The sequence below is a fragment of the Panthera tigris genome, chromosome D2 (genome assembly GCF_018350195.1).
Source record: "Panthera tigris isolate Pti1 chromosome D2, P.tigris_Pti1_mat1.1, whole genome shotgun sequence".
Taxonomy (NCBI): domain Eukaryota; kingdom Metazoa; phylum Chordata; class Mammalia; order Carnivora; family Felidae; genus Panthera; species Panthera tigris.
Genome location: NC_056670.1, coordinates 57,743,836 through 57,770,261, shown reverse-complemented (window position 1 = coordinate 57,770,261; position 26,426 = coordinate 57,743,836). Strand labels below are relative to the sequence as shown.

At 37.3% G+C, this 26,426-nt stretch overlaps 1 protein-coding gene across 4 annotated transcripts; it reads right to left on the bottom strand.

Annotated features, from left to right (window-relative positions):
* Nucleotides 1-698: 698 nt before the first annotated feature.
* CUTC (cutC copper transporter) lies at nt 699-26,391 on the bottom strand. 4 transcript variants are annotated; one of them, XM_042961244.1, is made up of 9 exons: nt 25,430-25,885; nt 23,397-23,468; nt 20,496-20,555; nt 16,552-16,761; nt 15,806-15,841; nt 13,012-13,145; nt 4,352-4,379; nt 2,619-2,724; nt 699-1,628 (listed from the first exon to the last, which is right to left on the bottom strand). In XM_042961244.1, the coding sequence occupies exons 1-9, from the start codon at nt 25,434-25,436 to the stop codon at nt 1,514-1,516; spliced, it is 768 nt and encodes a 255-aa protein (XP_042817178.1). In that variant the 5' UTR covers nt 25,437-25,885; the 3' UTR covers nt 699-1,513. The 4 variants fall into 4 exon arrangements, with proteins under 4 accessions (XP_042817178.1, XP_042817177.1, XP_042817179.1 ...); XM_042961243.1 differs by lacking the exon at nt 25,430-25,885 and adding an exon at nt 26,314-26,391 and having other exon boundaries at nt 700-1,628; XM_042961245.1 differs by lacking the exon at nt 25,430-25,885 and adding an exon at nt 26,088-26,272 and having other exon boundaries at nt 701-1,628.
* Nucleotides 26,392-26,426: the final 35 nt, after the last annotated feature.

Genomic DNA, 26,426 nt, shown 5'->3' with positions numbered 1-26,426 from the left:
ATACAGAGAAGTCCACACATGGGGGAGGGTTGGCCCAAAACACTAAATATGATTATATGTACATGTATATGTGATACTTACATATTTGTATCTATATTCAAAGCCAAGAATGAAAACTATTTTTTGAAATAATTATTGTCTTTGCTAGTCATCTGAACAAGCAAGAAAAGAAAAACAGGTTACTGTTGATTTTTAAATAGTGTGCCTCTCATTTTTAATAAATTATTCAGCAAATATTCTACATTGAAATTATACCTGAAGAAGTGCCTTTAAATAAAGGCAAAGCTATTGCTACACACATTCATTAGTACCCAAATCTATGCACACTTTTCATAGAGGTTATGCTAACTAGCTTTCTGACAAAGGGCAAGCTCTTTATATTATGCTTCAGTTACTCTCCTAAAGTAGAAATAACAGCTCTATTACTAGTTTGTTATTGATATAAAATGAGGTTATTTATTTTTTTTAATGTTTATTTAGTTTTGAGAGAGGCAGAGTGGGGGAGGAGCAGAGAGAGAGGGAGACACACAATCCGAAGCAAGGCTCCAGGCTCTGAGCTGTCAGCACAGAGCCCGACATGGGACTTGAACTCATGAACTGTGAGATCATGACCTGAGCTGAAGTCAGATGCTCAACCAGCTAAGCCACACAGGCGCCCCTAAAATGAGATTATTTATGAAAGTGACAGATAAAGCTAGTGATGAACTTCACCATTTGGGGCCTGCTTACAGGCGAAGCATCTTTCATCACTAGAATCCATTCTCCCTATCTGTGGCCTCAGTTGAAAGAAATAGCTATTTTGCTAACTTCTGTAACCTCCCAATTTTTACTATAGGTCTTTGTAAATTGTTAGATGAACCTTACGGTTAAGTCCTTTCTCTATCTGGGAGCAGAGGCACCCAGTAAACATTAGAGATCACTTCTGCCTTTATAAGTCTGGAAACTTTCATATCCTGCTTCCCATGTCTGGAGATTTTCATGTTGTATCATTTTATCCTGTGTCTTTAGTGTCTTGCCCATCTAATGAGTACATAATAAGGAAAAAAAAAATGAAAGAAAAAATATTCCCTTTTATATTTGGCTACAGACTGTATTTAGGATAAGAATAAAAGACTCTACCATTACAGAATGAAAATTTTTATTTTACAAATGAAAAAGCAAAATACTGCTATTAAATTGACCCTGAAGTCACACTCTGAATTCCTATCTTACAGTTCAATTTTCCTAGTTCATCAATTAATTCCACAAAATAGACTAATTAAACCTTTGTCTGTGGAAGAAGCATAGACCACATTTAACCATGATAATGGAGATGGCTGGCAAGATTAAGCAAAGGAATTGATTGTAGCTCTGTTTGAATTCTTTGTCTTCTTGGAAACAGTCTCTATAGCCACGTGAGATTTAAAGACTGTGACTGTCCTGGCCAGAGAAGAAGGTCAAAGCTGTGTCAGAGAATTAAAAACCACTCTTCTACCTTTATCTTGTGATATCCATGTCTCTCAGAGAGGTCTGGCTAAACCAGAATATTCTTTGCAATAGCATTCAAAGTCCTTACTTGTGCCACATCTGTTACCTTTAGAGAATATTCTGAGCTAGAAAGAGAGGCTCCCATGGCAACAGAGGAATTTCTGCAACAGAAATAATAAAAGGACAGATAATTATATAACTTGTTAAATGAGCCCTCCTACTGGCACTTCATTTTATAGGCTACTTAATGGCAAGAAGACAGGAGGTCAAGGGCTTGGATTCTCATATTTCATAATTTTTACGAATTACTTACTTAAAAGATCTAGTAGCCAAATCTACCTGACAGTATACTTGATTTTATATCTAGTAATGTAGTTTTGTTTTGTTTTGATTTTTGAGAGAGAAAGCACGAGCAGGGGAGGGGCAGAGAGAGAGAATCCCCAGCAGGACCTGTGCTGTTAGTGTAGAGTCCAAGCTCATGAATCATGAGATCATGACCTGAGCTGAAATCAAGAGTTGGATGCTTAACTAACTGAGTCACCTAGGCGCCCCTCTAGAAATGTAGTTCTAAGGCTCTTGCTTCTTTTATATCTCATTTTTCCCAATTCTAAACAGAAATAATCAACTACTTAACAATTCAGTTATGTGAATCTTCCAAAGTGTAATAAAAAACTCGCAATAGTTTCAATTTAATAGTGGCATAATTTCAAAATAACTAAAAATAGGGAACAAAGGTGAGGGATGATTGACTAAGAATTAAAGGTAGGAGGGATAAAAATGACTATGACTCCTCCATCCTTATACCATAGTTATTAACTTCACTAAAGGAAATCACAGTTGAATGCACATACATACATATCTGACTCATTTGAAGCTTAGCTGCTGAATTAGAGTTTATTATTAACTGGTCTAAGTTTAGCAATGACTTAAATATATAAAGATTCACCTAAGTTCAGAAAAGCCTGCTTATATGAGGCAGGATAAAACCATTTGCAGTTGAAAAACTGCAAGAACAAGGTAATACTTATGTATTAATCACAACATTCCATTCATTAATCATACCACCAATAAGGTCTTCCTTACTGGAAGGAAATCAGGAAATTCAAGATTAATCCATCCCTTCTTACATGAATCAAAGAATATATTCTTACCGAAACTTCATTCCTGAATCTCTAGCAGACCGAGCAGAACAGTGAAATTCTGTAGCACCCGAACCCTCAAGGATCCTTTGTAGATTTCTGTCTGTTATGCCACCCCCTGTTGGAAAAATAAGTAATACATTAAGAAGAATAAAATTTTGTATAAAACTTAATGACTAGCAATGGCTGCTTACTCTACCTGAAATTCCCATGCCAAAATTTCTCATTGACTTAAGAGTTACTCTCTCCCTACTATGCTAGAATGAGATAAGAAAGGAATGATAAAAGACAGACTATAGACTCTGGAGAACAGTTAACTAATAAGGTCACAGAACCTGTATGGTGGAATCTTATACATCTATTGGTTCATATAATGATGCTATATATTACTGACTTTAAAAAGATTGTTCTAGGGCAAGGAAAAATCTCTATCCCCACTCCCTCTCAATTAAAGCAAAATCAAAACAAAAAGTAAGGATAGGTTTGAGGAAGAAGCTACAAAAGCACAGCTTCAGAGATGTATCTGAAAGACACAAATTCTCTAACTAGTATTCAAAGAGCACATGACTTGGAAATGGGGAAAAATGCAAGGTGTTGCAGTTTATTCAATATAATATCAACTTTGTTTTTCACAGAAGCATCTGATTCTACTTTATTAAAACTGTACAATTAAGAACTTGGTAAAGACTCATTTGTTTTGTTGAACAATCTCTTAAATATTTGTATACAGATAATCATATTCTGAACTAATACCAGATTAAAAATATAACATTACTGATCTTTTTATTCTTCTTTCCTAGTATATAGTATGTATTTAATAAAGATTTTTTAATGACTGATAAATTATGTACTTGGTAACTCAAGCTATTCAAGTCGTTGAAGTAACTTGACTTTACACACTCTTTTGGACTCATCAACTTGTTTTCTCTTAGTGGTACAGTAATATCACTGAGCCCTAAGAAGTTGAAAGAACATAGGCTTATTTTAGACACGTGTAAAGATAAAATGCCATGATGCTTTTAACTTTAAAATACCTAAGGATAAAAAAAGATAACAAATGTGGCAAAATGTTAAATGTAGGAAATGAGTAAATGAGTATTCTTTATGCTATTTTCTACTTTTTTACATGTTTGAGAAAATTAATATGAAGAAATTAAGATTATCTTTATATCTCTTTCACTCTGATTCTAGATCCCCTTATTAATTCTTTAAAAATTGTTCACCTCTAATGAGCCAGAATGTACCTAGCTGATTTCATGGTTATCATCAGGAACATATGTCCCAATTGTTCTAGTAAAAGGAAGAATTCAGTGATCAGAGATTTTCAAGAACCAAGAGAGTATTATATTTGTCCAGAGATACCACCTAAATGTTTGCTTACACCTTGTTAACAACTAGGACGTTTGGCCCTAACTCAACATAGCAGCATCGAACTTGGTGTGCCTCACCAGAGATGAACATCCATCCACATTCACAAAATTCTATACTACGGAAGATGGAGAAACCCCAATCCCAATCTACTTCCTTATTTGCTACTCTCTGAGCTAATCCCTGCTAGAATGTTCTCCTTATCTGAAGTTTTAAATTCCAGCACACATTTCTCAATCTTAAATTTTTAATCAAATTACTTATTCTTCTCTCTGAATACCATGTATTAATACTTTCTCTCATATCATCCTGCCTCCTTTGTTCTTTCTTCACTGCACTTCAGTGTTATACTAACAAATGGATAGATAATTAAATACCTGGCATTACCACAATCCTGCCTTTTGCCTGAAAAAAGAAAAAAAACACAAATTTTAATATCTTTCTCTCAAATGAGATATAAGGCAGTGAGAACAGAAACATGAGTGAAAGTATATTAAATTTTAAAAACTATTACTAGTGCCTAACTTTCAATAGGTCATCTCTAATTCTTTGGGATCTTGGGTAAGTAAGATGTTTAGCATAGTAACTCTTTCTATTCAGAAAGGTTATTTTATTGTATTGCTTTGAAGACTTGGTACTGTGATGAACACAAAGGAGACTATGCTATAAACACTGAATAATCACATCACCTTAAGAAAAGTCATTACTGAAAAATAACATTAATTCTGAGTTTTTGCTATGCAGCGGAATGGAAGTAGTTGAATTTAAACAAGATTTTAGCAGAAAACAAAGCACAGCATAATAGTAAATTACTGGGGGGAAAAAAAAAAAACCCTATTCAAGTCTTGTATCCTCAACTAAATTCCCTAGCTTCTTATATCAGCTAAAAAAAAAAAACCCATGAGTCCATTTAACTGGGTTTTAAGTAATAAAATCAGACTATATGGATTAATTTCTGATAATTCTGGAAGACAGGTATTGAAGTTTCTTTACCTTTATCCAAACTTTCATTACATTTCCTAAATAAGCTTTAGGGATATACTCAGTATCACTGAAAGTCAAAAGGATATCACCCCAAATGCAAATTTAGCAGAACTACTAGTAGCAGGTAGGTAGTGATGACAGAATAAAAATTACACATTATGTCAAGCTCACTAATTTTCTGAATAAAACCATTTAAATTGTATGGAAAATGAATTTTTTCACATATGTTTCCTGAGAGGAGTCTTTAATACCAAACCAGCCAATTCTGCCACTCAAAACAATTCCAAGTCATTTGCCTCAACTGTGCAGCTTATTATATGCACACAAAGTTGGGTATATAATCTTTCTTCTATTGGGTACTACTGAACTATTAAAAAATTCAATTAAGAACCATAAATAGGGGCGCGTGGGTGGCTTAGTCGGTTAAGCATCCAACTCTTGATTTCAGCTCAGGTGTTGACCTCACAGTTCCTGAGGTGGAGCCCTATGTTGAGTCCCCCTACTCCCTGGACTGCAAGCGAGGAGCCTGCTTGGGATTCTCCTTCCTCTCTCTCTGCCCCTCCCTCCATCCCCCTCTCTCAAAATAAATAAATAAACTTAAAAAAAAAAAAGAACCACAGATAGCTTAGTTTCTTTTTCCACAGAAAAAATGAAACAATTGATTAATACAGTCAATAAATACAATTAATGTTGAGAATACTTAACTTCCATATCATGTCCAGTTAGGACAAATAAGAAAACAAAACGATTGGCTTAGTGTGGGGAGGGGAAAATGGGGACTGGAGAAAAAGGGGTAGTGCCATCCAATGTGGGAAGGACAGAAAAGGAAAAAGAGGATATGAGAGAACAGAAAAGAGAAACCAAAAGAATGGAATAAAGTAAAAATTAGCTAACTTCTGTAATAACAAATGTGAAGAAGGGAAGATAAGCAGAAAGTCTCAAAAGGAATAAAGCATAAAAACAGTAAAAAGGGAAGGTAATAACAGTAGGGAAGATGATAGAGATAATCATGAGCAGAGGGAGAAACAGCCTTCCCTTTACTTTTAAGACAAGTTATACTTTAATGAGCTCTAAGTAACCAGCAGTGTAGAGTTAAGATAAGCGTTCAGTACGATTGGTGAGGGTCTTTATGTAATAGCCACAAACTCTAAAACAGCTCCAAAGAGCTAGATATAAGAGTTATCTTGTGAAAAACATTCCAAAAATTTTTTTTGAGAGGGCACAAGTGAGCGAGGGGCAGAGAGAGACACAGAGAGAGAGCGAGAGAGAGAGAGAGAGAGAGAGACAAAGAGAAAATCCCAGGAGTGGCAGAGAGAGACAGCGAGGGAGAGGGTGACAGAGAGAGAGAGGAGCGGGGCTCACCTGAAGCAGGGCTCGTGCTCACCCAAGTGGTGGACTCACCAACCATGAGATCGTGACCTGAGCTGAAGTCAGATGCTTAATTGACTGAGCAACCCAGGCACCCAAAGCATTCCAAATTCTTTTAGTTAAAAACTGATATGCTTGATCTGCACATTGAATGCAATCCCAATCAAAATTGCACCAGCATTCTTCTCAAAGCTAGAACAAACAATCCTAAAATTTGTATGGAACCACAAAAGACCCCAAAGAGCCAAAGTAATGTTGAAAAAGAAAACCAAAGTGGGAGGCATAACAATCCCCAATTTTAGCCTCTACTACAAAGCTGTAATCACCAAGACAGTATGGTATTGGCACAAAAACAGACACATAGACCAATGGAATAGAATAGAGAACCCAGAATTGGACCCACAAATGTATGGTGAACTAATCTTTGACAAAGCAGGAAAGAGTATCCAATGGAAAAAAGACAGTCTCTTTAAGTAAATGGTGCTGGGAGAACTGGACAGCAACACGCAGAAGAATGAAACTAGATCACTTTCTTACACCATACACAAAAATAAACCCAAAATGGATGAAAGACTTAAATGTGAGACAGGAAACCATCAAAACCCTGGAGGAGAAAACAGGCAGCAATTTTCTTTGGCCTCAACCACAGCAATTTCTTACTCAACACGTCTCCAGAGGCAAGGGAATTAAAAGCAAAAATGACCTATTGGGACCTCATCAAGATAAAAAGTTTCTGCACTGCAAAGGAAACAACAAAACTAAAAGGCAACCGATGGAATGGGAAAAGATATTTGCAAATGACATATCAGATAAAGGGTTACTATCCAAAATTTATAAAGAATTTACCAAACTCAACACCCGAAAAACAACCCAGTGAAGAAATGGGCAAAAGACATGAATAGACACTTTTCCAAAGAAGACATCCAGATGACCAACAGACACATGAAAAGATGTTCAACATCACTCATCATCCAGGAAATACAAATCAAAACCACACTGAGATACCACCTCACACCAGTCAGAGTGGCTAATATTAACAACTCAGGAAACAATAGACGCTGGTGCGGATGTGGAGAAACGGGGAACCCTCTTGCACTGTTGGTGGGAATGCAAACTAGTGCAGCCACTCTGGAAAAGTGTGGAGGTTCCTCAAAAAATTAAAAATAGAACTACCCTATGACCCAGCAATAGCACTACTAGGAATTTATCCAAAGGATACAGGAGTGCTGATTCATAGGGGCACATGTACCCCAATGTTTATAGCAGCACTTTGAACAAGAGCCAACTTTTGGAAATAGCCTAAATGTCCATCAACTGATGAATGGATAAAGAAGATGTGGTTCATATATACAATGGAATACTACTTGGCAATGAGAAAGAATGAAATCCCATCATTTGCATCAACATGGATGGAACTGGAGGGTATTATGTTAAATGAAATAAGTCAGTCAGAGAAAGACAGATATCATATGTTTTTCCTCACATGTGGAACTTGAGAAACTTAACAGAAGACCATGCGGGAAGGGCAGGGGAAAAAAATTGTTACCAACAGAGAGGGAGGGAGGCAAACCAGAAGAGACTCTTAAATACAGAGAACAAACTGAGGGTTGATGCTGGGCTGGGGTGGGGGAGAGGGGAAAATGGGTGATGGCCATTGAGGAGGGCACTTGTTGGGATGAGTACTGGATGCTGTATGTAAGCAATGAATCATGGGAATCTACCCCCCAAACCAAGAGCACACTGTACACACTGCATGGTAGCCAATTTGTCAATAAATTATATATTTTTAAAAATATTAAAAAGAAAAAAAAATGATATGCTAGAGGTGTCTGGGCGGCTCAGCCAGTTAAGTGTCTGACTCTTGATTTTGGCTCAGGTCATGATCTCATGGTTCATGAGATTGAGCCCCGCCTCAGGCTCCGTGTGGTCAGTGGAGCCTGCTTGGGATCCTCTTTCCCTCTCTCTCTGCCCCTCCCCTGCTCGCACTGTCTCTCTCTCTCTGTTTCTCAAAATAAATAAGTAAACTTAAAAAATTATATGCTGGTGCAGAAGGGGAAACAGAGACTGTTAAATTAGTTAATGACAATACGATAAGGTGCAAAAAAAAAAAATCTCTTTTGCAGATATGAGTCAACAACAACTTGTGCTCTATAATGAGGAAATTAGAACCCCCCAGACTAGTATTTAAGTATCAGGGCCTCAGTAAAATAATCAAAAGTGACCTCCAAGTCCAGCTTCTGGCATATATGTCACTGAAAAAGCATATAATTTTTCATGACATCTGAATTATATGTCATTTTGGAAAGACAGCTCCAAAGTTACCAAAAAAGCTTATATGTATACATACTGTGAAATCTGTAGACTGACATTTTGTAGATTTTTCAGAGAACCTCCTTCTGATCAACTTTTTTTTTTTTTAATTTTTGATTTTAGAGAGAAAGAGCACGTGAGCAGAGGAGAGGGGCAGAAGGAGAGAGAGAAAATCCCTAGCAGGCTCCATGCTCAGCATAGAGCTCAACCTGGGGCTGGATCCCATGGCCCTGGGATCATGACCTGAACCAAAATCAAGAGTTGGATGCTAAAATGATTGAGCCACCCAGGTGCCCCCTCTTCTGATAAATTTTTTAAACCCTGATCAAATTGATCTATCATGAAAGTGTTTATCAACGTCACTTTACTAACTCATCCATCTATCCAACAAATATTTATTAAGTGCCTACCATGTTATCAGGCACTGTTCTGGATATAGAGAATATTATGGTTGAAATGACCCAGCATATGCCACTGTGGCATAAAAATAATTTTGAGTTGAAAGCATTTGAGTTCCTGAAATTCCTTATCTGCCCTAAAAGCAGAGCCTCCCAAAAGAATTCAAAAAGAACTCAATGGTCAAAATTCCCCTCTGGGAGCAATTCATCAGCACCATACCTAAACAAGACATTGTCATTAAACTTTCGTATCTTCAATCTATTCTCATTAGGGTGCACCTATTTATCTTTCCAAAAAGTCTTTCCTCCCACCCCACAAATGCTTTTCCTCCTTCCACTTCTAAATTCCTAAGTGCCCCTCCCTCTACCTCCTCTTCACCTATTAAGATGGTATGTAAGACCCAAATTCTAAGCACCTCCTTTAGTCACATTTCTTTGTGAACTCCAATATATATACATAAGTGATTAAAATCTTTTTTCCTCCTGCTAATCTGTGTTTTGTCAGTTTAATTCACAGGCCCTCAAACATAAAACCTAAGAAGGCAGAGAAATAGTTTTTCCTCCCTGACACAGTAAACAAGATAATGTTCCTACTCTTGTGCAGCTTTCATGTTCAAGGAAGAGAGACAACATATAGGTATATTTATGTAATAAAATTTCAGGTAGCTGTAAGTACAATGAAAAAACCATAAAGCAAGGTAATGAAACAGAGCGTAAAAGGGGGATGGGGCTATCGCACAGAATTTAATAATTGTTAAGAGAAATAAGTAGAACAAGGCCATTTAGTATTCTCAAATGTGCAAAAGAAAAGCATCCATAAACAAAATGTTTACTATCTAGAAAGCTGAAACGATTCTAGGAAAAAAAGTCATTTAAAAAAATGTTTATTTTTGAGAGAGAAAGAGAGAGCTGGAGTGGGGCAGAGAGAGAGAGGGAGACAGTGGATCTAAAGCAGGCTCTGCACTGATAGCAGACAGCCTGATGCAGGGCTTGAACTTACAAACCATGAGATCAGGACCCCAGCTGAAGTCAGATGTTTAACCCACTGTGTCACCCAGTCACCCCCCCCCCAAAAGTCACGTTTAACTGTTTCTTCCAAGTGAAAGCTTTTCAACACATGGACAAATTAAATGAATTCTGACACTTTGGGGAGGGGGGTTTCCATAAGATTACTGAGAACTGTATGCTTACCTAAAGCTATCAAAGTGATTTAACAACATAAAGCACTTACTAAGTATCAGACTTTGTGCTATTATCTGAAGTAATCCACAACTATTCTAGGAGGTAGGAGGTAGGTGCTATTAAAATGCTAATGTTGTAGATGAAGAAACTGAAGTTTAGAATGGTTAGGTAGTTTGCCCAGGCTTACTGTTAATAAATGGCAAAACTAGGATTTAAACACAGACTTTCTAATCCCCAAACCTAGGCTTTAACCAGTATATTATACTGCTAGATAACTGCTTCAAAAAGTAAAGTTAGCGTTATCTCACTTATATGTGAAATCTAAAAAAAAAAGTCCAATACATAGAAACAGAGAGTAGAACATTGCTATCTAGTGAGGAGGTGGGGAAAACAGGGAGATGCTGGTCAAAGGGTACAAAGTTGCAATTATGCAGGATGAGCAAATCTACAGATCTAATGCACAATGAGACTATAGTGAATACTTCATTGAATTCTAAAAATTTGCTAAGAGAGTAATATTTCAGATGCTCTCACCACACACACACACACACACAATGTAACTAGATGAGATGCATATGTTAATTAGCTTGACTGTAACTATTTCATTATATATATTAACATTGAAATATCATGTATACCCTAAATACATGGAATTTTTCTTTTATAAAAAAGAAGTAAAGTTAGCGTATGAGAATATTTAACTTAATGCTTCCTGCCAACCAATGATTAAACTACAAATTACATTCGCAACACAGTGATAATGAAATGCAAGACATGACTATGGCAATTATATCTACATTATTCTCTACTCCACAGTGAGAAAAAATTTAAAAATGAATTCAATTCTTCTATTTTAAAACCCTTCAGACTTTCCCACTGCCCCAACGATAAAATACACACTCCTCAACAGTTTTCAAGGCTGTGGACAGCATTCTTCTCTTTACATCCAATATTCTGGTTTCTTCAATATCTTAGTAAGTTACTCTTTCCTGGTCTTTGTATACAGTATTTCTTCTGCATGAAGCATTCACCTATTCCCCTTACCTGCTTTTACACAGATAACTTGTAATCATTGCTCAAATGAATGTGTGTGTGACTCTTCTCCTGGGAGCTAACTACTGCCAACTCCATGCCCAAAACTGGGGTTAATTCCTCTCAAATGTGCCCCTTTGTACCTTTAAAAGTTAAAAAAAAAAAAAAAAAAAAGAGTGGGTGGGCACCTGGGTGACTCAGTCAGTCAAATGTCTGCCTCTTAAATTTTTTTTTTAATATTTATTTTAGAGAGAGAGAGAGAGAGTCAGAGACAGAGACAGAGTGCAAGCAGGGGAGGGGCAGACAGAGAGGGAGACACAGAATCCGAAGCAGGCTCCAGGCTCCGAGCTGTCAAAACAGAGCCTGATGTGGGGCTCAAACCCACCACCTGTGAGATCATGACTTGGGCCAAAGTCAGAAGCTTACTTGACTGAGCCACCCAGGCACCCCCAAATGTCTGACTCTTGGTTTCAGCTTAGGTCATGATCTCACAGTTGCGAGACTGAAGTTGGGCATGGAGCCTGCTTAAGATTCTCTCTCACCCTCTCCCTCTGCCCACTCCTTGCTCTGCGCATGCTCTTTCCCTCTCTCAAAAAAAATATTATTTTTTTAAGTAAACTCTACCCCCAACGTGGGGCTTGAACTCACTATCTCGAATGAGTGGCATGCTCTACCGAGCCAGCCAGGTGCCACTTAGTACCTTTTTTTATAGCACTCTATTACAATTGCTTGTTCTATTAAAAGTGCCTGTTGTACAACAAACTCCAAGGGCAGTGACTACACACACATACACACAGGTCACCACCACAGTACAAATGCCCTGCAGTTAATATATACTTAATAAATACTTGTAAAATCAGTAAGTTCCAGACTAGCAAAGTCACATCAGATCCTTAGATGAAATTTCTGAAAATTATTTTCATGGCTATAAGAAAGTGAACATAATTAGATTTCTATACAGAACACCAAAAAAATATTAGTAACAGGAGAAGTAATAATAATAAACTAACATGTAGTAAGATCTATTATATGTCAAGCACTATGCTAAGGCTCTTACATATCTTCTCTCTACCAATCATCAGAACAACCCTATAAAGGAAGTATTAAACTTTTCTCAATTGCACACATAAAGGAACAGAGGATGAATAATCTACTCAACATTACAAATCAAATAAGTATCTGAGTCTTAAATCCAGAACTCTCTTGTCTCAAAGTCCATACTCACTAACTCAAAATGGCTCTGGACTGGTGTCAGAAAAACAGACAAACCACAATTACAAATTTGCCTGCTCTACAAATGATGCTAACTCATCATGGAAATTCATACAAGGGTAAAACATATTTCCTCCTATCCTGATAGATAGGGAGAGGTGAAAGAAGAATATAATTTTAGGTTTAGAATTCATTTCCACGTGATAATTATTTCAAAATTTTTATGGGATCCCCTGAGTATACATAGGCTGACGGTGAGATGATGTGGCTTAAAACAATGTAATGCTAATGGCAGAGAAAAGATAAAATTGGCTGTGGTTATCCAAGTTAGATCAAAACCTTAAGCACTGGTTACAATTTGACTTCAAGAGTCTTAAACACTAAAATGCTCATGTGAAAGAAATAAGAATTATATAAATATATTTCTGCCTGCTTGCTTTTCTGTATAGGGTAATCATTAAGTCAGTATTAGCTTCATAACCTCGCTGAACAACAGAATATCAGGAGCAAGCACAACAGAGTTAGGAAGAAAGGAAACAAACTGTGTGTACCTGATCTATGAGTCGCTTTATTAGGGGTAGCCCTTCTAGTGCCGAACTGTCACATCCACTGGTCAATACTCGTTCAAATCCCAGGGTTAAGAGGGTCTCTAGAGCTGCCACTGGATCATGAACCATGTCAAAGGCTGAAATAAATAAAACTGATTTGAATTTTGAACACACATCCTCTAATACAGTGCTTTCCAAAATGTAGTATACACACAGAGGTGTGCTGGACCTAGCCTGTATTGGCAAGCCAGAGCCAACTGTTAAATATTCAGGAGTTCTGCAAGCATGATTATTATCCACTGACAGCCTGAAATCAGTCAAGGTGGGAGAATTTAAACCACAGAACTCAACAAATACTATGTACCAGGTCTCTCTTCGTCCAAGAACTAGTTTACCAGCACACCACAGTCTACATACCATCATGGTACGTGTGAACATTTTAGATGGTACCCACCTGAACAGATTTATTTACTTAAACGCAGATTAAGAGTGAAACATTTCCATTTTTCATGAGGTATAAAAGTTTCTCTTTAAATTCACTTAAGGGGCGCCTGGGTGGCTCAGTTGGTTAAGCATCTGACTTCAGCTCAGGTCATGATCTCACCATTTTGAGTTTGAGCCCTGCTTCGGGCTCTGTGCTGACAGCTTAGAGCCTGGAGCCTGCTTCAGATTCTGTGTCTCCCTCTCTCTCTGCCACCCCCCGCATTTGCACTCTGTCTCAAAAATAAATAAACATTAAAAAAATTTTTTTAATTCACTTAAGATTTTATTTAATGAAAATTATTACATACATTTGCACAGGTAGCACTCAAATCACTCTAAATGTGATAGGCAAGTGACTCAAATTTGGAAAACTGCTCTAAGGCTTCAGACAAACTGGACAAACCTCACTTGAGACAAATATTACACTATTTCCTAAAAAGGCCTTGGTTCACATTCTCATTATTGATTAATATTTTGTACTATTCCATTTACTCCAAATACTTATGGCTCACAGTACAACAATTGTTCACAACAGACTATATAAACTCGTAATTCCCTTCTACTTTCTAAGAGACTTCTCTCCTCCTCAGGGAGGAAAGTGGCACTAGGAACCTCAAAAATAAAAACTGCTTTGGTTCTCAGCACTGTTACATGATTTGGAAGTTCTAATCCATGGCAGATTAAGGTTAGACCCCTCTACATTACCCGTTAGCGTATGCAGGCAGCTAAATGTACCACAGAGATTTTTCCTTTTTTTGTAGCAGCGCCTCACCAGTGATTATATTATCATACTATCTCATTAAATGCATGAGTGAAAACAATGTAGAACTTACAACAATGCAAAATTTTGAAAATACAAAAATATTTTTGTTAAATGTATTGAAGGAAAAGAAATTTGAAATGATTTTCTTAGTTTAAGAAGAGAAAAATACATTCTATATGACACATGTACTTTTTAAATTATTTAGCATGTCAAATTTTAAACTATATACTTTTCAGATAAGTGTTTACTGATTAAAATTACTTTTCATATTTACAAACTTTTTTTTGGCTACTCTCAAGGTGCTGGATTTTAAACATTCTAACATCTTTTAGTTATTGCTAGTTTATGAGAAGCATTGCTAAACAGCAAGTCAAGAAAACAGTTTTCTGGTGGTATAATCCATTTCAAAAAGCAACAAGAATAACAAATGCTTTATCTCTAATTTCTGTAAATAGATGCAAATGACAGAGCCCACTCTTATCCTAATCTTTGAATGCTTACTCGAAACGGCAGAAAAACATTCAACAATTTCTCATGCATATATCAAGTAAAAAAAAAGTTTTGACTGAAGACTTCTTTCTTTTCACATATAACGGAGCGCCCTCTGCAGGCAAAATTGACTTGTTCAGTTTTACTAAGGTTTAACAAAAGTGTACGGAAATTAGGACTACCTGATTTATAGATAAGAAGTATTTTTTATATGAAACTATCAGATAATTTTAGAAACCATTCTGATGTAGACAAGCTATCAATAACGCACTTTTGTACACAATAGTGAGCATCTGTTCATTGACTATCCAGCATCTATTTCTTCTTTCCTCCTTCCTAATAGTAACCAACTCTTATGCAGATATCCACCCCTTTCCCCACCTCTGCCCATGAATCTTATATTCATCTGGGAAAGCTGGTCACATCACTAGTTCCTAGAATGGTCTTGTCTGGCTTAAGCCAGGCAATACATTTCATTTCACTGGCCACAGCACTTTATTCTTTTTTTTTTTTAATTTTTTTTTTTAACATTTATTCATTTTTGAGACAGAGAGAGACAGAGCATGAACGGGGGAGGGGCAGAGAGAGAGGGAGACACAGAATCGGAAGCAGGCTCCAGGCTCCGAGCCATCAGCCCAGAGCCCAACGCGGAGGTCGAACTCACGGACTGCGAGATCATGACCTGAGCTGAAGTTGGACGCTTAACTGACTGGACCACCCAGGTGCCCCACAGCACTTTATTCTTTTGGGGGTTGCACATGATCTAAGGCGTCTAATAAAAAATGAATCTCAGGATTCTTGCTTGGAATGCTGTGACAAGTACATACACTTGTAGACAATTCCCACTCTCTCCCTCTATTATATCCCACCACACCAGCATTTACTTTTAACAACTTTTCATAACTAAGTTTCAAATTGTGCATCTCTAAATTTATAACAGTTATAAAGAAACCAACTGGTAACACTGTAACACTTTATGTGTTCCATAAAAAAGTTATGGCATTTGGTAAAATTAGAAAACTGACACCGTTCAAAAGAACTTCTAAAATGGAAATGACTCACCTCGGTGGAAAGTGACTGGCAGAGGACGGCATATAGCTACAAAAATAAAGTCAAATAACAATATAAATGAAGAGATCGTCACTGGTTGGTGTATATAGAATTTTCCATGTTAGATGGGACTTTTTTATTTTATACTGTCCTCTCCTAAGAAGCAAAGACAGTGAACTAAGATAATAAAATGGCAGCCTTCCAAATTCAGAATTCTTATGTTTCCATTAATCTCTGATTTTCATTAAAAGAAAAAATGGTCATCCATTCTTTAGCCAGACTAAATAAAAATTATGTGATCTGGTTATTTATAAAGGCAGCATTACATCTATTACTTTTACCCCTCTGAGAATCTTCAAGAAATACTTTGGCTTAGAATTATAAGTAGTATGCTTCTGTCCTCTACACATCTCCCCATCTTCAACAACTGCAATAGCCTTTGAAGTGTTTGGTGCAGTGATTAAAGGAATCGAGGCAAACTTCCCTTAAACCTTCCAGGAACAGCAGCAGAACTTGATCCATAACAACTGAGGAGTCAGTAGGACTAGAACGTATACCTAGATCTGCCCCAGACATCTAGATAACTGTTTAAAATAAGTCAGTATAAGTGCCTGCAGGTGTGACTGAATTCAGTTTGGCAATTGCATTGTTTTTTTTTTTTACTTGCAGTGACACACAATGTTATGTTAGTTTCAATATCAGAAGTATTCAATGCAATCATCATTAGAGGCTTTTTGGTCTCAGATACAAATTCTTACCCACAAGGGACATGCACAACTCTTTGTCAATGTGTCCATCTTCAGTCAATGCTCCAAATACCAAACCATCAGCACCATAAAGCTTGGCAAGACGAATGTCAGCCTTCATCACCTCAACTTCACGATCTGAATATAAAAAGTCACCTCCACGCGGCCGAATCATCACAAAAACTGGAATCTGGACACACTGCTTCACTACTTGAAGGACACCTAAAAGAATATAGAGAGCAGACTAATTAAAATTCAAATGTGAACTAACATCTCTAGGAAGTCAATAAAATTTATTAGCTCTTGTGTATCACTTCTATAAGAAAAGGAAGCAATGACTGAGGCAACCAGAGATAGATCTAAAGAGAATGACAACCCTAAATTTAAAAATGTGCATATAATAGAAGTTAAATAAGAAAACCAAGGGTAAAAAAGAGCAATTTAGAAAACAGAAAAAATTTACTGAATTTTTAAAAGCACTTGTCAGTTGACTAAAGAAAAATCATTTTGCTGGTATGTAACATTGGAAAGTGAATTAACAGGCTCAATATTCTGCCAGTGTATTCCATAAAATCCAATGTTTCCTTTCTAATTGATTACAGCTCTGTTTAGAACCTACTATAGAGACGTTTACATAGTTCTAAAGTTTATGATCCTTTAGGAACAAAGAAATTAATCAAAGCCTTTTTTTAAAAGAGTTATGTAAAAGGAAGCAAAGTTCTACTTATTTGTGATTTTATATAGAGATCTATGAACAAAAATATCTAAATATGACAAAATTCATGACTAATTCAGAAACCTCAATAGTATATATCTTCCATGACTGGTGTTAGTTATATCTTGATAAACCCATCTTAAGCTGAAAAGATCTTAAATCCAAATGCCTTCATTACACCTAACCTACTGAACATCATAGCTTAGCCTAGCCTACCATAAACACGCTCACAACACTTATATTAGCCTACTGTTGGGCAAAATCATCCAATGGAAACCTATTTTATAATACAGTGTTGAATATCTCATGTAATTTATTGAATACAGTACTGAAAGTGAAAAACAGAATGGTTACATAGATACAGAATGGTTTAAGTGTATTGGTTGTTTACCCTCGTGATCGCATGGCTGACTGGGAGCTGTGGCTGCCCAGCATCATATGAGAGTACCATACCACAAATGGCTAGCCTAGGAAAAGTTTAGAATTCAAAGTACAGTTTCTACTGAATGCATATTACTTTCACACCATTGCAAACTCAAAAAATCATAAGCCAAACCATCATCTGTTGGGAACCGTTTGTATAATTTCTGTGACAAGTGCCATTGTGTTTATGAACTTACTTCTTTTTCCTTGCTAAAAGATCCCCAATTTTGCATGGAATAGCAATATGCCCAGCACCAAGCAATGAATCATGATTACGACTGCAAAGAACAGATTGCATTCAAATTTAGAGATGGTCTGGGGATTTCACAGAATGGCCAGGGAATGCCCTCCCTTAGTGAGAAGATTCCAAAGGTCTACAGCACATATAAACCTTTATACTAAATAATGCTATCATCAACCTCACAGTAACATAGAAGAGTCAAAAATTCATACAGGGACTTCTGCTTTTGACCAAGACAGAGTAACAGGAACTGGATTTATCCTCCTACCTATAATAACCAAAAAACACATATGAATATGAAAAATATATGAAACAATGGTTTGAAAGACATTGTATGTCAAGCAACAAAGAACAATGATGCCTGAAAGATGGGAAACAAACGAGATAAGCTCTTTATTTAATCCAAATTACTACCTTGAGGGTTTTCTAGGCTGCAGTATAGAAAGGGGGAACCCAGGTGGAGGTCAGAGAATTCTCTGAGTTGAAGAGACAAAACTGAGAGTCCAGGGAGACCAAATGACTAGAGTTCACAGGAGAAAGTACCAGTGGGAAGAGAAAGAGAAATCTGGAGATTTGAAGAGAATCCCCTTCTAATATTCAGCTCAGTAGTGATGAGTGCATATATGCAAGGAAACCATACAAGGGCCAGGGGAAAAAAATCCACTGAAAAGAATTAGAAAGAAATAGTGCCTGTCATTCACACCTGGTGCACCAAAAATAACACCTATTCCCAACAGGCATATAGGAAAAGTTGAAGATTCATGGGGCACTGGATAGAGAACACAGAAGGTTCTTGCTTTTGGTAGTGGGGAATAATTAACTCTAGACTGACCACTGCTCCAGACCTGCTTAACAAACTTTAAAGCCAGGACCCAAAAAGAACAAATTGTTTCCAAATAACGTAACTGCTTGAGAATGTTTATAGGAATGCAAACATATCCAGGACCCAACAAAATAAAATTAATGTCTGGAAGCCAATAAAAAATTATCAGGCAGGAACACAAGATGCATCATGAGATGATAAACCAATCAAATGAAACCAACCTAGAACTCATACAGATGTTAGAATTAGCAGCCAAGTCATTAAAACAGCCACCATAACTTTACTCCAAATGTTCAAGAGTTCAGAAACAACACGCTTGATATAATAGCCTCAAATTAAACTTCTAGAAACGAAAACTATAATGTGTGAGATGAAAAACACACAGTGTGGGATTAATGTCAGATTAGACATTGCAGGGAAAAGATTAGTAAACTTGAAAACAAACCAATAGGATCTATGCAAAATGAAACACAGAGAAAAAGGAGATTAAAAAGAAAAAAAGAGAGGGGCGCCTGGGTGGCTCAATTGGCTAAGCGCCTGACTTTGGCTCAGGTCATGATCTCACGGTTCAGGAGTTCAAGCCCCATGTCAGGCTCTTTGCTGACAGCCTGCTTCTGATTCTGTGTCTCCCTCTCTCTCTGCTCCTCTCCCACTCACGCTTTCTCTCTGTCTCAACAAAACAAAACAAAACAAAACAAACCCAACATAGTTCATCAGTGAGTTGTGGGACAACTTCAAGCAGCCTAAAACAAGTATGTGACATCTTTGAAGGAGGGGGTAGAGTATATTGAATGCTGAAAGTTTTCTAAATGTGATGAAAACTATAAATGCACAGGTCCAAGAAACATGAAGAAAACTATAGTCAGGTACATTGTTATCACATTGCTGAAAGCCAGAAATAAAAAAATTTTAAAGCAACCACAAAAAAGAGACATACATAAAACCAAAAGCAAAAGCAAAACCAAAAACAAACAAACAAAAAACCACCACCAAAAATCCACAAGGTATGGATGATAGCAGATTTCATACGAAAGACAACACCAGCAAGAAGACAGTGGAGAAATATCTTTAAAGTACTGAAAGAAAAAAAAAAAAAAACCGTCAACCTAGAATTCTACACCCAGCAAAAATATCTTTCAAAAATGGAGAAAGATGTTTTGAGACATACAAAAGCTGAAAGAATTCATCACCAGCATACTTGTAATACAAAAAATTGTTAAAAGAATTACTTCAGACCGAAAGAGAATGAAATCAGATGGAAACACAGACCTACACAAAGGAATGAAGAACACCAGAAATAGTAACTACACTGATTCTCTTTTACTCTAAGAGATAATTGACTTTTTAAACAAAAAGTAATGTGGAGTGTATGTATTTTTAACATAGATAGAAGATAGCAGTAAGATAGATGTATGACAACAGCAAAAAGACCAGGAGGGAAGAAATGAAGACAAAAGTCAATATGCTAAGGATGCCAGGATGGAAAGAGAAAAGAAAAAAAACCCTGGCCCTTGATATTACTGCAGAGCAACTAAACCAATAGTAACTACCTATCTCTCAACTTTTTGATGTACTGTATGAGGATCACATCTTTGATAGATTTATTCATAAGCATAAGCATTTCTAACTGATACAATATCCACAGCATAGTTAACACATTAGTAACATTAGTAAAAGATCTCAATAAAACATATTACCCATTGTCTCTGGGCTCTATAAACTCCTCCTAGAAAATATGAAAACCAGACACTTACCCATGCTAGGTGTGGTTCCTCCTTCCAGTAAGCCAGAACATAATTCAATCCGACCAGCACCTATGATAATAATAATAAAAAAAGCATTGCTCAATACAATAAACTTTTAAAAATTAAAAATTAAGAACAGTTTTAAGAAGCATTGCTCAAAAATTATCGTTCAAAATAAACATTTATGAAACAGTAAACTTAACACTTTTTTCTAAAATATAGCAAAGATTCTTAGAAACTGAGAGAAATCAAATTATAAAACCAGAATAACACTCTATTTTTAATCCCAACTATATTCTGCAACCCATATTGTGTTACTGATAGCCAAATTTAAGAGTTAATTCAAGTTAAGCTAGATCTCCTGAAAATTTGTATTAGAAGGTTGCTTCTCCATGAATAGGGATGTAACTTACAATAAATAAGTTTCTGGACTGATCACAGTGGAACACTGACTCTTCATTGATATTAACAATCTTTTCAAAGAGTGTCTAAGCTTTAAAAAAGTATAAGATAATTTTAAGTAGCTTAAATCAAGATAATTTCAAGAATAAAAGAATGCTGAAAGCAAATCAACTATCGGACTACAGCATCATGTCAAAAGAGTCTCAGGATCCAGCTTGAAAAGGCTCATACCAGCCAAACAGAGGACACTCTGAGCATCAGTAAGAATAACCATAATGGAGTAAAACACATCAAATATGTCTAAATCTAGATTCATATTGATAAAACAATTCACTGGGGGATAGAAAATAAACTCATTACCCAAAAATCAGTAAACAGCAGAAAAAGAGCAAGCATTAATCCTGCCTTTCTTATAGAAACTGAACCCCAATATAACCAAACAGTTGATGAAGGAAAGTTCTTTATAGAAGCATACTTCTAATAAGTGAAAAGTAAATAAATGTTAGAATTACTATAGTACCATTTTTCAAACCCTACTAAAATAGGCACTGCTAAAATCATTAGGTGAAAAGCTGAAAGAAAACCTTATAAAGGATGGATCAGGCTAACAATATCTGAATCCACTGCAGGCAAAAAGCCCATAGCTTGTTTTTGTTATGGCCTAGAAGTTAAAAATGTTTGTGTATGTGTTTTTCAAAAAATAAAAATCTTTACTGACACACAATTCACATACCATACAATTCACCCATTTAAAGTGTGCAATATATGGGGCGCCTGGGTGGCTCAGTTGGTTAAGGGTCCGACTTCAGCTCAGGTCATGATCTCGCGGTCCATGAGTTCGAGCCCTGCATTGGGCTCTGTGCTGACAGCTCAGAGCCTGGAGCTTGTTTCTGATTCTGTGTCTCCCTCTCTGTCTGACCCTCCCCCGTTCATGCTCTATCTCTCTCTGTCTCAAAAATAAATAAATGTTAAAAAAATTAAAAAATAAAATAAAATAAAGTGTGCAATATAATATTTTTTAGTATACTTATAGAGTTTGGCAGCCATCAACACAATTTTGGAACATGTTCATTACCCCAAAAAGAAACCTCATACCCTTTAGCAGTTACCTCCCCTTCTCCCATGCCCCCAAACCTTAGGCAACCACTAATCTACTTTCTTTCTCCAAAATTTGACCAATGTGGAAAATGCATATAGGTGGAATCATACAGCATGTGGTATTTTGTGACTTTTTTCCACTTAATGTTTCTCCACTTGCAATGTTAGAATAATTTCAAGATTCATCTATGTTGTAGCATGTATCAGCATTTCACTCTTCATTATTGCCAAATTAAGAATGGTTTTTACATTTTCAGAGGATTATATATATATAAAAAAAAAAAAAAGAATATTCAACCAAGACCAAATGCGGCCAGCAAAGCTGAAAATATATACTATGCTGCTCTTTACAAAAAGTATCCTGATTCCCATATAGATGAAAGATTGGGCACTTGCTGGAAATAGTAGATGCTGAGTGATGGGTATGTGGGGATTCATTATACTGTTCTACTTTTGTATATGTTTAAAATTTTCCATAATAAAATGTTTTTAAAAATTTCTGATCCTAAGATGATGGGAATTTCTTTTTTTTTTTTTTTTTTTTTTGCATTTATTTATTTTGAGAGAGAGAGAGAGAACACGCGCACACATACGCATGAGTGGAGGACAGGGAGAAAGAGGGAGAGAGACAGTCCCAAGCAGGCTCCATGCTGCCAGTGCGGAGCCCCACGTGGGGCTAGATCTCACTACCACAAGATCACGACCTGAACAGATATCAAGAGCTGGATGCTTAAACAATTGAGCCATCCAGGCACCCCCCAGGGATTATGGGAATTTCTATGCTTCCCATTAAAGCAGGTTCAGAACACAAAAGAAACTTTGAGGTAAAAATAATGTTAAAAAAAGATAACGATAGGGGCGCCTGGGTGGCTCAGTCGGTTAAGCTTCCGACTTCGGCTCAGGTCATGATCTCTTGGTTCATGAGTTTGAGCCTCACATCTGGCTCTGTGCTGACAGTTCAGACCCTGGAGCCTGCTTCAGATTCAGATTCAGCTCCTCCCCTGCTTGTGCTCTGTCTCTGTCTCTCTCTCAAAAATAAATAAATATTTTTAAAAATTTTTAAAAAGAGATAATGATTAAAGTCTCGATGATGAAAATGGAAGCAAATCTCTTAAATCATCTTTAAATCAATAGTTTGAAAAAAAATGAAGTCTTTGCTAAGTTCAATTAAAAAAAAAATGAAGTTGGTGAGTAAGCACTACTGTAGACACTTGACTCAAAATGTGATCTACTGGAGGAGTAAGATTAGAAGATGATAATTTTCCAGTATGTTTTCCAGTCGGTTGGCTGTTTTCACAAAGATTACTAGGATCCTTAGTAATCACAATGGCTCCCAAGATCAGTTCAACAGGATTCATTTTCAGATTCTTACAGGGACTGCCAACTGTCATTCATTCTCTTTTGTCTTACCTCCTCTTTCTGCATTCACAGCTGACTCTACTGAATCAACACACACTTCCATGAGAAATCCATTTGCTGCTCCTAAAATACATGGAGAACAATGTAATTTCATGATGGTACTATCCATCCAGACCAATCTACCACCGTTATTTTATATTTTGCTGCCAAAATACAATGTCCAATGTCCAAATCCAATAATCCAAGTAGGTAAGTATACTAGAGACCATGAGTACAATAAAATAGCATACTGATTATTTTTTTTAAATTTTTTAAACATTTATTTATATTTGAGAGAGGGGAGGGGGCAGACACAGAATCCGAAGCAGGTTCCAGGCTTTGAGCTGTCAGCACAGAGCCTGACACGGGGCTCAAACCCACAAACCGTGAGATCATGAGCTGAGCCAAAGTGGGTCGCTCAACTGATTGAGCCACCCAGGTGCCCCAACAGCATACTGATTATTAAACTGATGTCTCCAAACTATGAAATAAGTATACAAACATATGTATAAGAAATTACACTGAGGAAAATACACACTGAATGCCAAATTAATTTTCCTAAAGCACAGACCTCATCATCACATTCTAAGTTAGATTGTTTTTGATGTTTCTCAGCATTTTCAGAATATGTTTAAACGTTTTTATAAAGATCATGTTTAAGAAAAAGGATGGACTTCAAATTTTGGCCCTACTACTCATCTGTGTGACCCTAGACAAGTTACTTAGCCTAAGTTTTCTATGAAGCAAAATAGGCTTTAGTACCTACCTCAGAGTAGTGAGCACTAAATAATTCATGTAAACTGGAGAGTACTCACTGTGTGTTCAAAAACAGTTATCATTAATAAACTACATACTCTTTCTTCTATATACCTCCAGTTCCCCCCAATTCCCATCCTTGCTCTTGATTATGGCCATCTTTTCAATCCACAAAGCCGTGCCAGCTCCACTGCTGAATGGTAAAATCTTCCAAGACTCACATTACATCACATTTCCATATTTCCCCTCTCTCAAAGTAGGAAATTGTATCTCCCTCTTTTGAACTCATATAACTCTTCACAGATTATGTGCTCCTTTTTAAAAACTAACTGTACCTTTTTAAAACACTAATTACTTTCTACCTCTTATTATTATGTATATAGATAAGTGTCTGTTCACTCTTAGTTGACTTAAAGTTCCTAAATAAAGTCTTTATGTGAGAAATCTTTATCATCACCCATAGCAAGCACAGTGTCCACCCTGGTATACAACAGTCATGCAAAGATTTACCAGAGGCTGAATAATTATAAATTCAAAAATTTCAATCATGTATTTACACTACAAGTGTGATGAAAATAAAGTTTTGAGTTTTTCTGTAAGTGAAGCACATTGTTTTTGTTTACAATTCAGAATATTAAATGTACACTTCATGCAATAAGACCTGAAAGAATGTGCACCACATACTAATAATGGTTACTACTAGGTAGCAGATCTGGAATTACTTTTACTTTCCTCTTTTTTACTTTTCTATGTTGCTTTTTTTCCTACCCAATATTGCTTTTATCGTTTTAAAACAGGCTATTTAATTTGAAAAACCAAAATCTATCATCTGCTTACATCAAATTGCAAAGGTCTCACGTATGTAAAAGAAGACGATCAGTCTCAAACCGTGAAAGAGTTAAGTGCCACACTATGTTCTCAACCAATAGCACTGCATTCATTCCAAGAGTTTGCGGATAGCCACCCAGACCAGCTGTCACATCAATCTGACTGGACAATGCAGCTGGGGTACCATTTGCCTCCCAGGAGAAAGGATGTTGGCCAGGAGATGGTGGAGGCGCACACACAAGGCTATGACAGCTGTCCAGGAACAAAGTTATTTGTGGGAATCAAAGACATTTGTTTGGAGCAGCAGTTCTCAAAGTGTGGTAGTCCAGTTACCTCTGGGGGCCTTCAAGACCCTCTCAGAGTCTGTGCAGTGAAAAGTATTTTCATAATAATGCTAAGACTTTATTTGCCTTGTTCACTCTCATTCTCTCACAAGTGGAGTGGAATTTTCAAGAGGCTACCTGACATGTCAGACTGAAAGCAGAAGCAGGTACAGCAATTCCATTAATCCAGATCTTCAAGAGATTTGCAAAAATATAAAATACTGGCATTCTCTTTGTTAGGAAGATATTTTTCACACACGCACACAGATGTTAGTGGTGTTAACATGTAATGGGTTTCCAGTTAATTAGCATTTTAAAATGTTTCCATTTCGAATACGGTCCATACAGATAGATTTAACCTATATAAATGAGAGGTCTCTAAGGTTCTCGATAACTTTCAGGAGGGGAAAGGGGTCCTGAGATCAAAAAGCTTGAGAACCGCTGGTCTGGAAGAACCGAGAGTTCACGAGGCGGAGGATCTGCCAAATTCCCCAGCACCTGCTACGCCACCCTGCCTGGCGCAGCAGCAAGAACTCGGGACGTGGGGCAGCCACAAGCTCGGGCACTTGGCAGCGGTGCGGCTTTGGGGACAGTCCTCACCCCCGCCGCAGCAGCTACAGGTTACTAAGAGGTCACCACGGTGAGGCGCCGTGTTCAGCGCTCGACAGCTAACAGTCCCAGCGCTGCCACGGGTTGGGGACTCGCAGCCTCGCGTGGCGACGGGAAACGTGGGGCTGAAAGAAGTTAACCAACTTGAACACGGTCGCACACTAGACGCGGCGGGATGCAAACCCACACATCTGGTTCCGGAGCCGCTTCACTCTCGCTACAAGCCCCTTCTCAGGCCCTCAGCTTCTACATGTTTAAAGCCAGAACTTGCCGCGCTGAGGGATGTGAGAAGCCGGGGAAAGGACTCCGAGAGAAATCGCTACTACTCCACTGGCCAGAACTCCCGTAGGCCCGCCCCTGACAGCGAAAGCGGCCGACCGCCCCCTCCCCCCCCTCCCCGCCCCCTTCTGTACCGGACTTCCCGGACGGTATGCGCGCCCGTTTCCGCTCCGAGGAGGTCCCCTGCCTCTTCATGCTCGACGCGTCCCTCCCTCGTGCGTCTTCGCTTTCTACTCAGGGTCTGGGT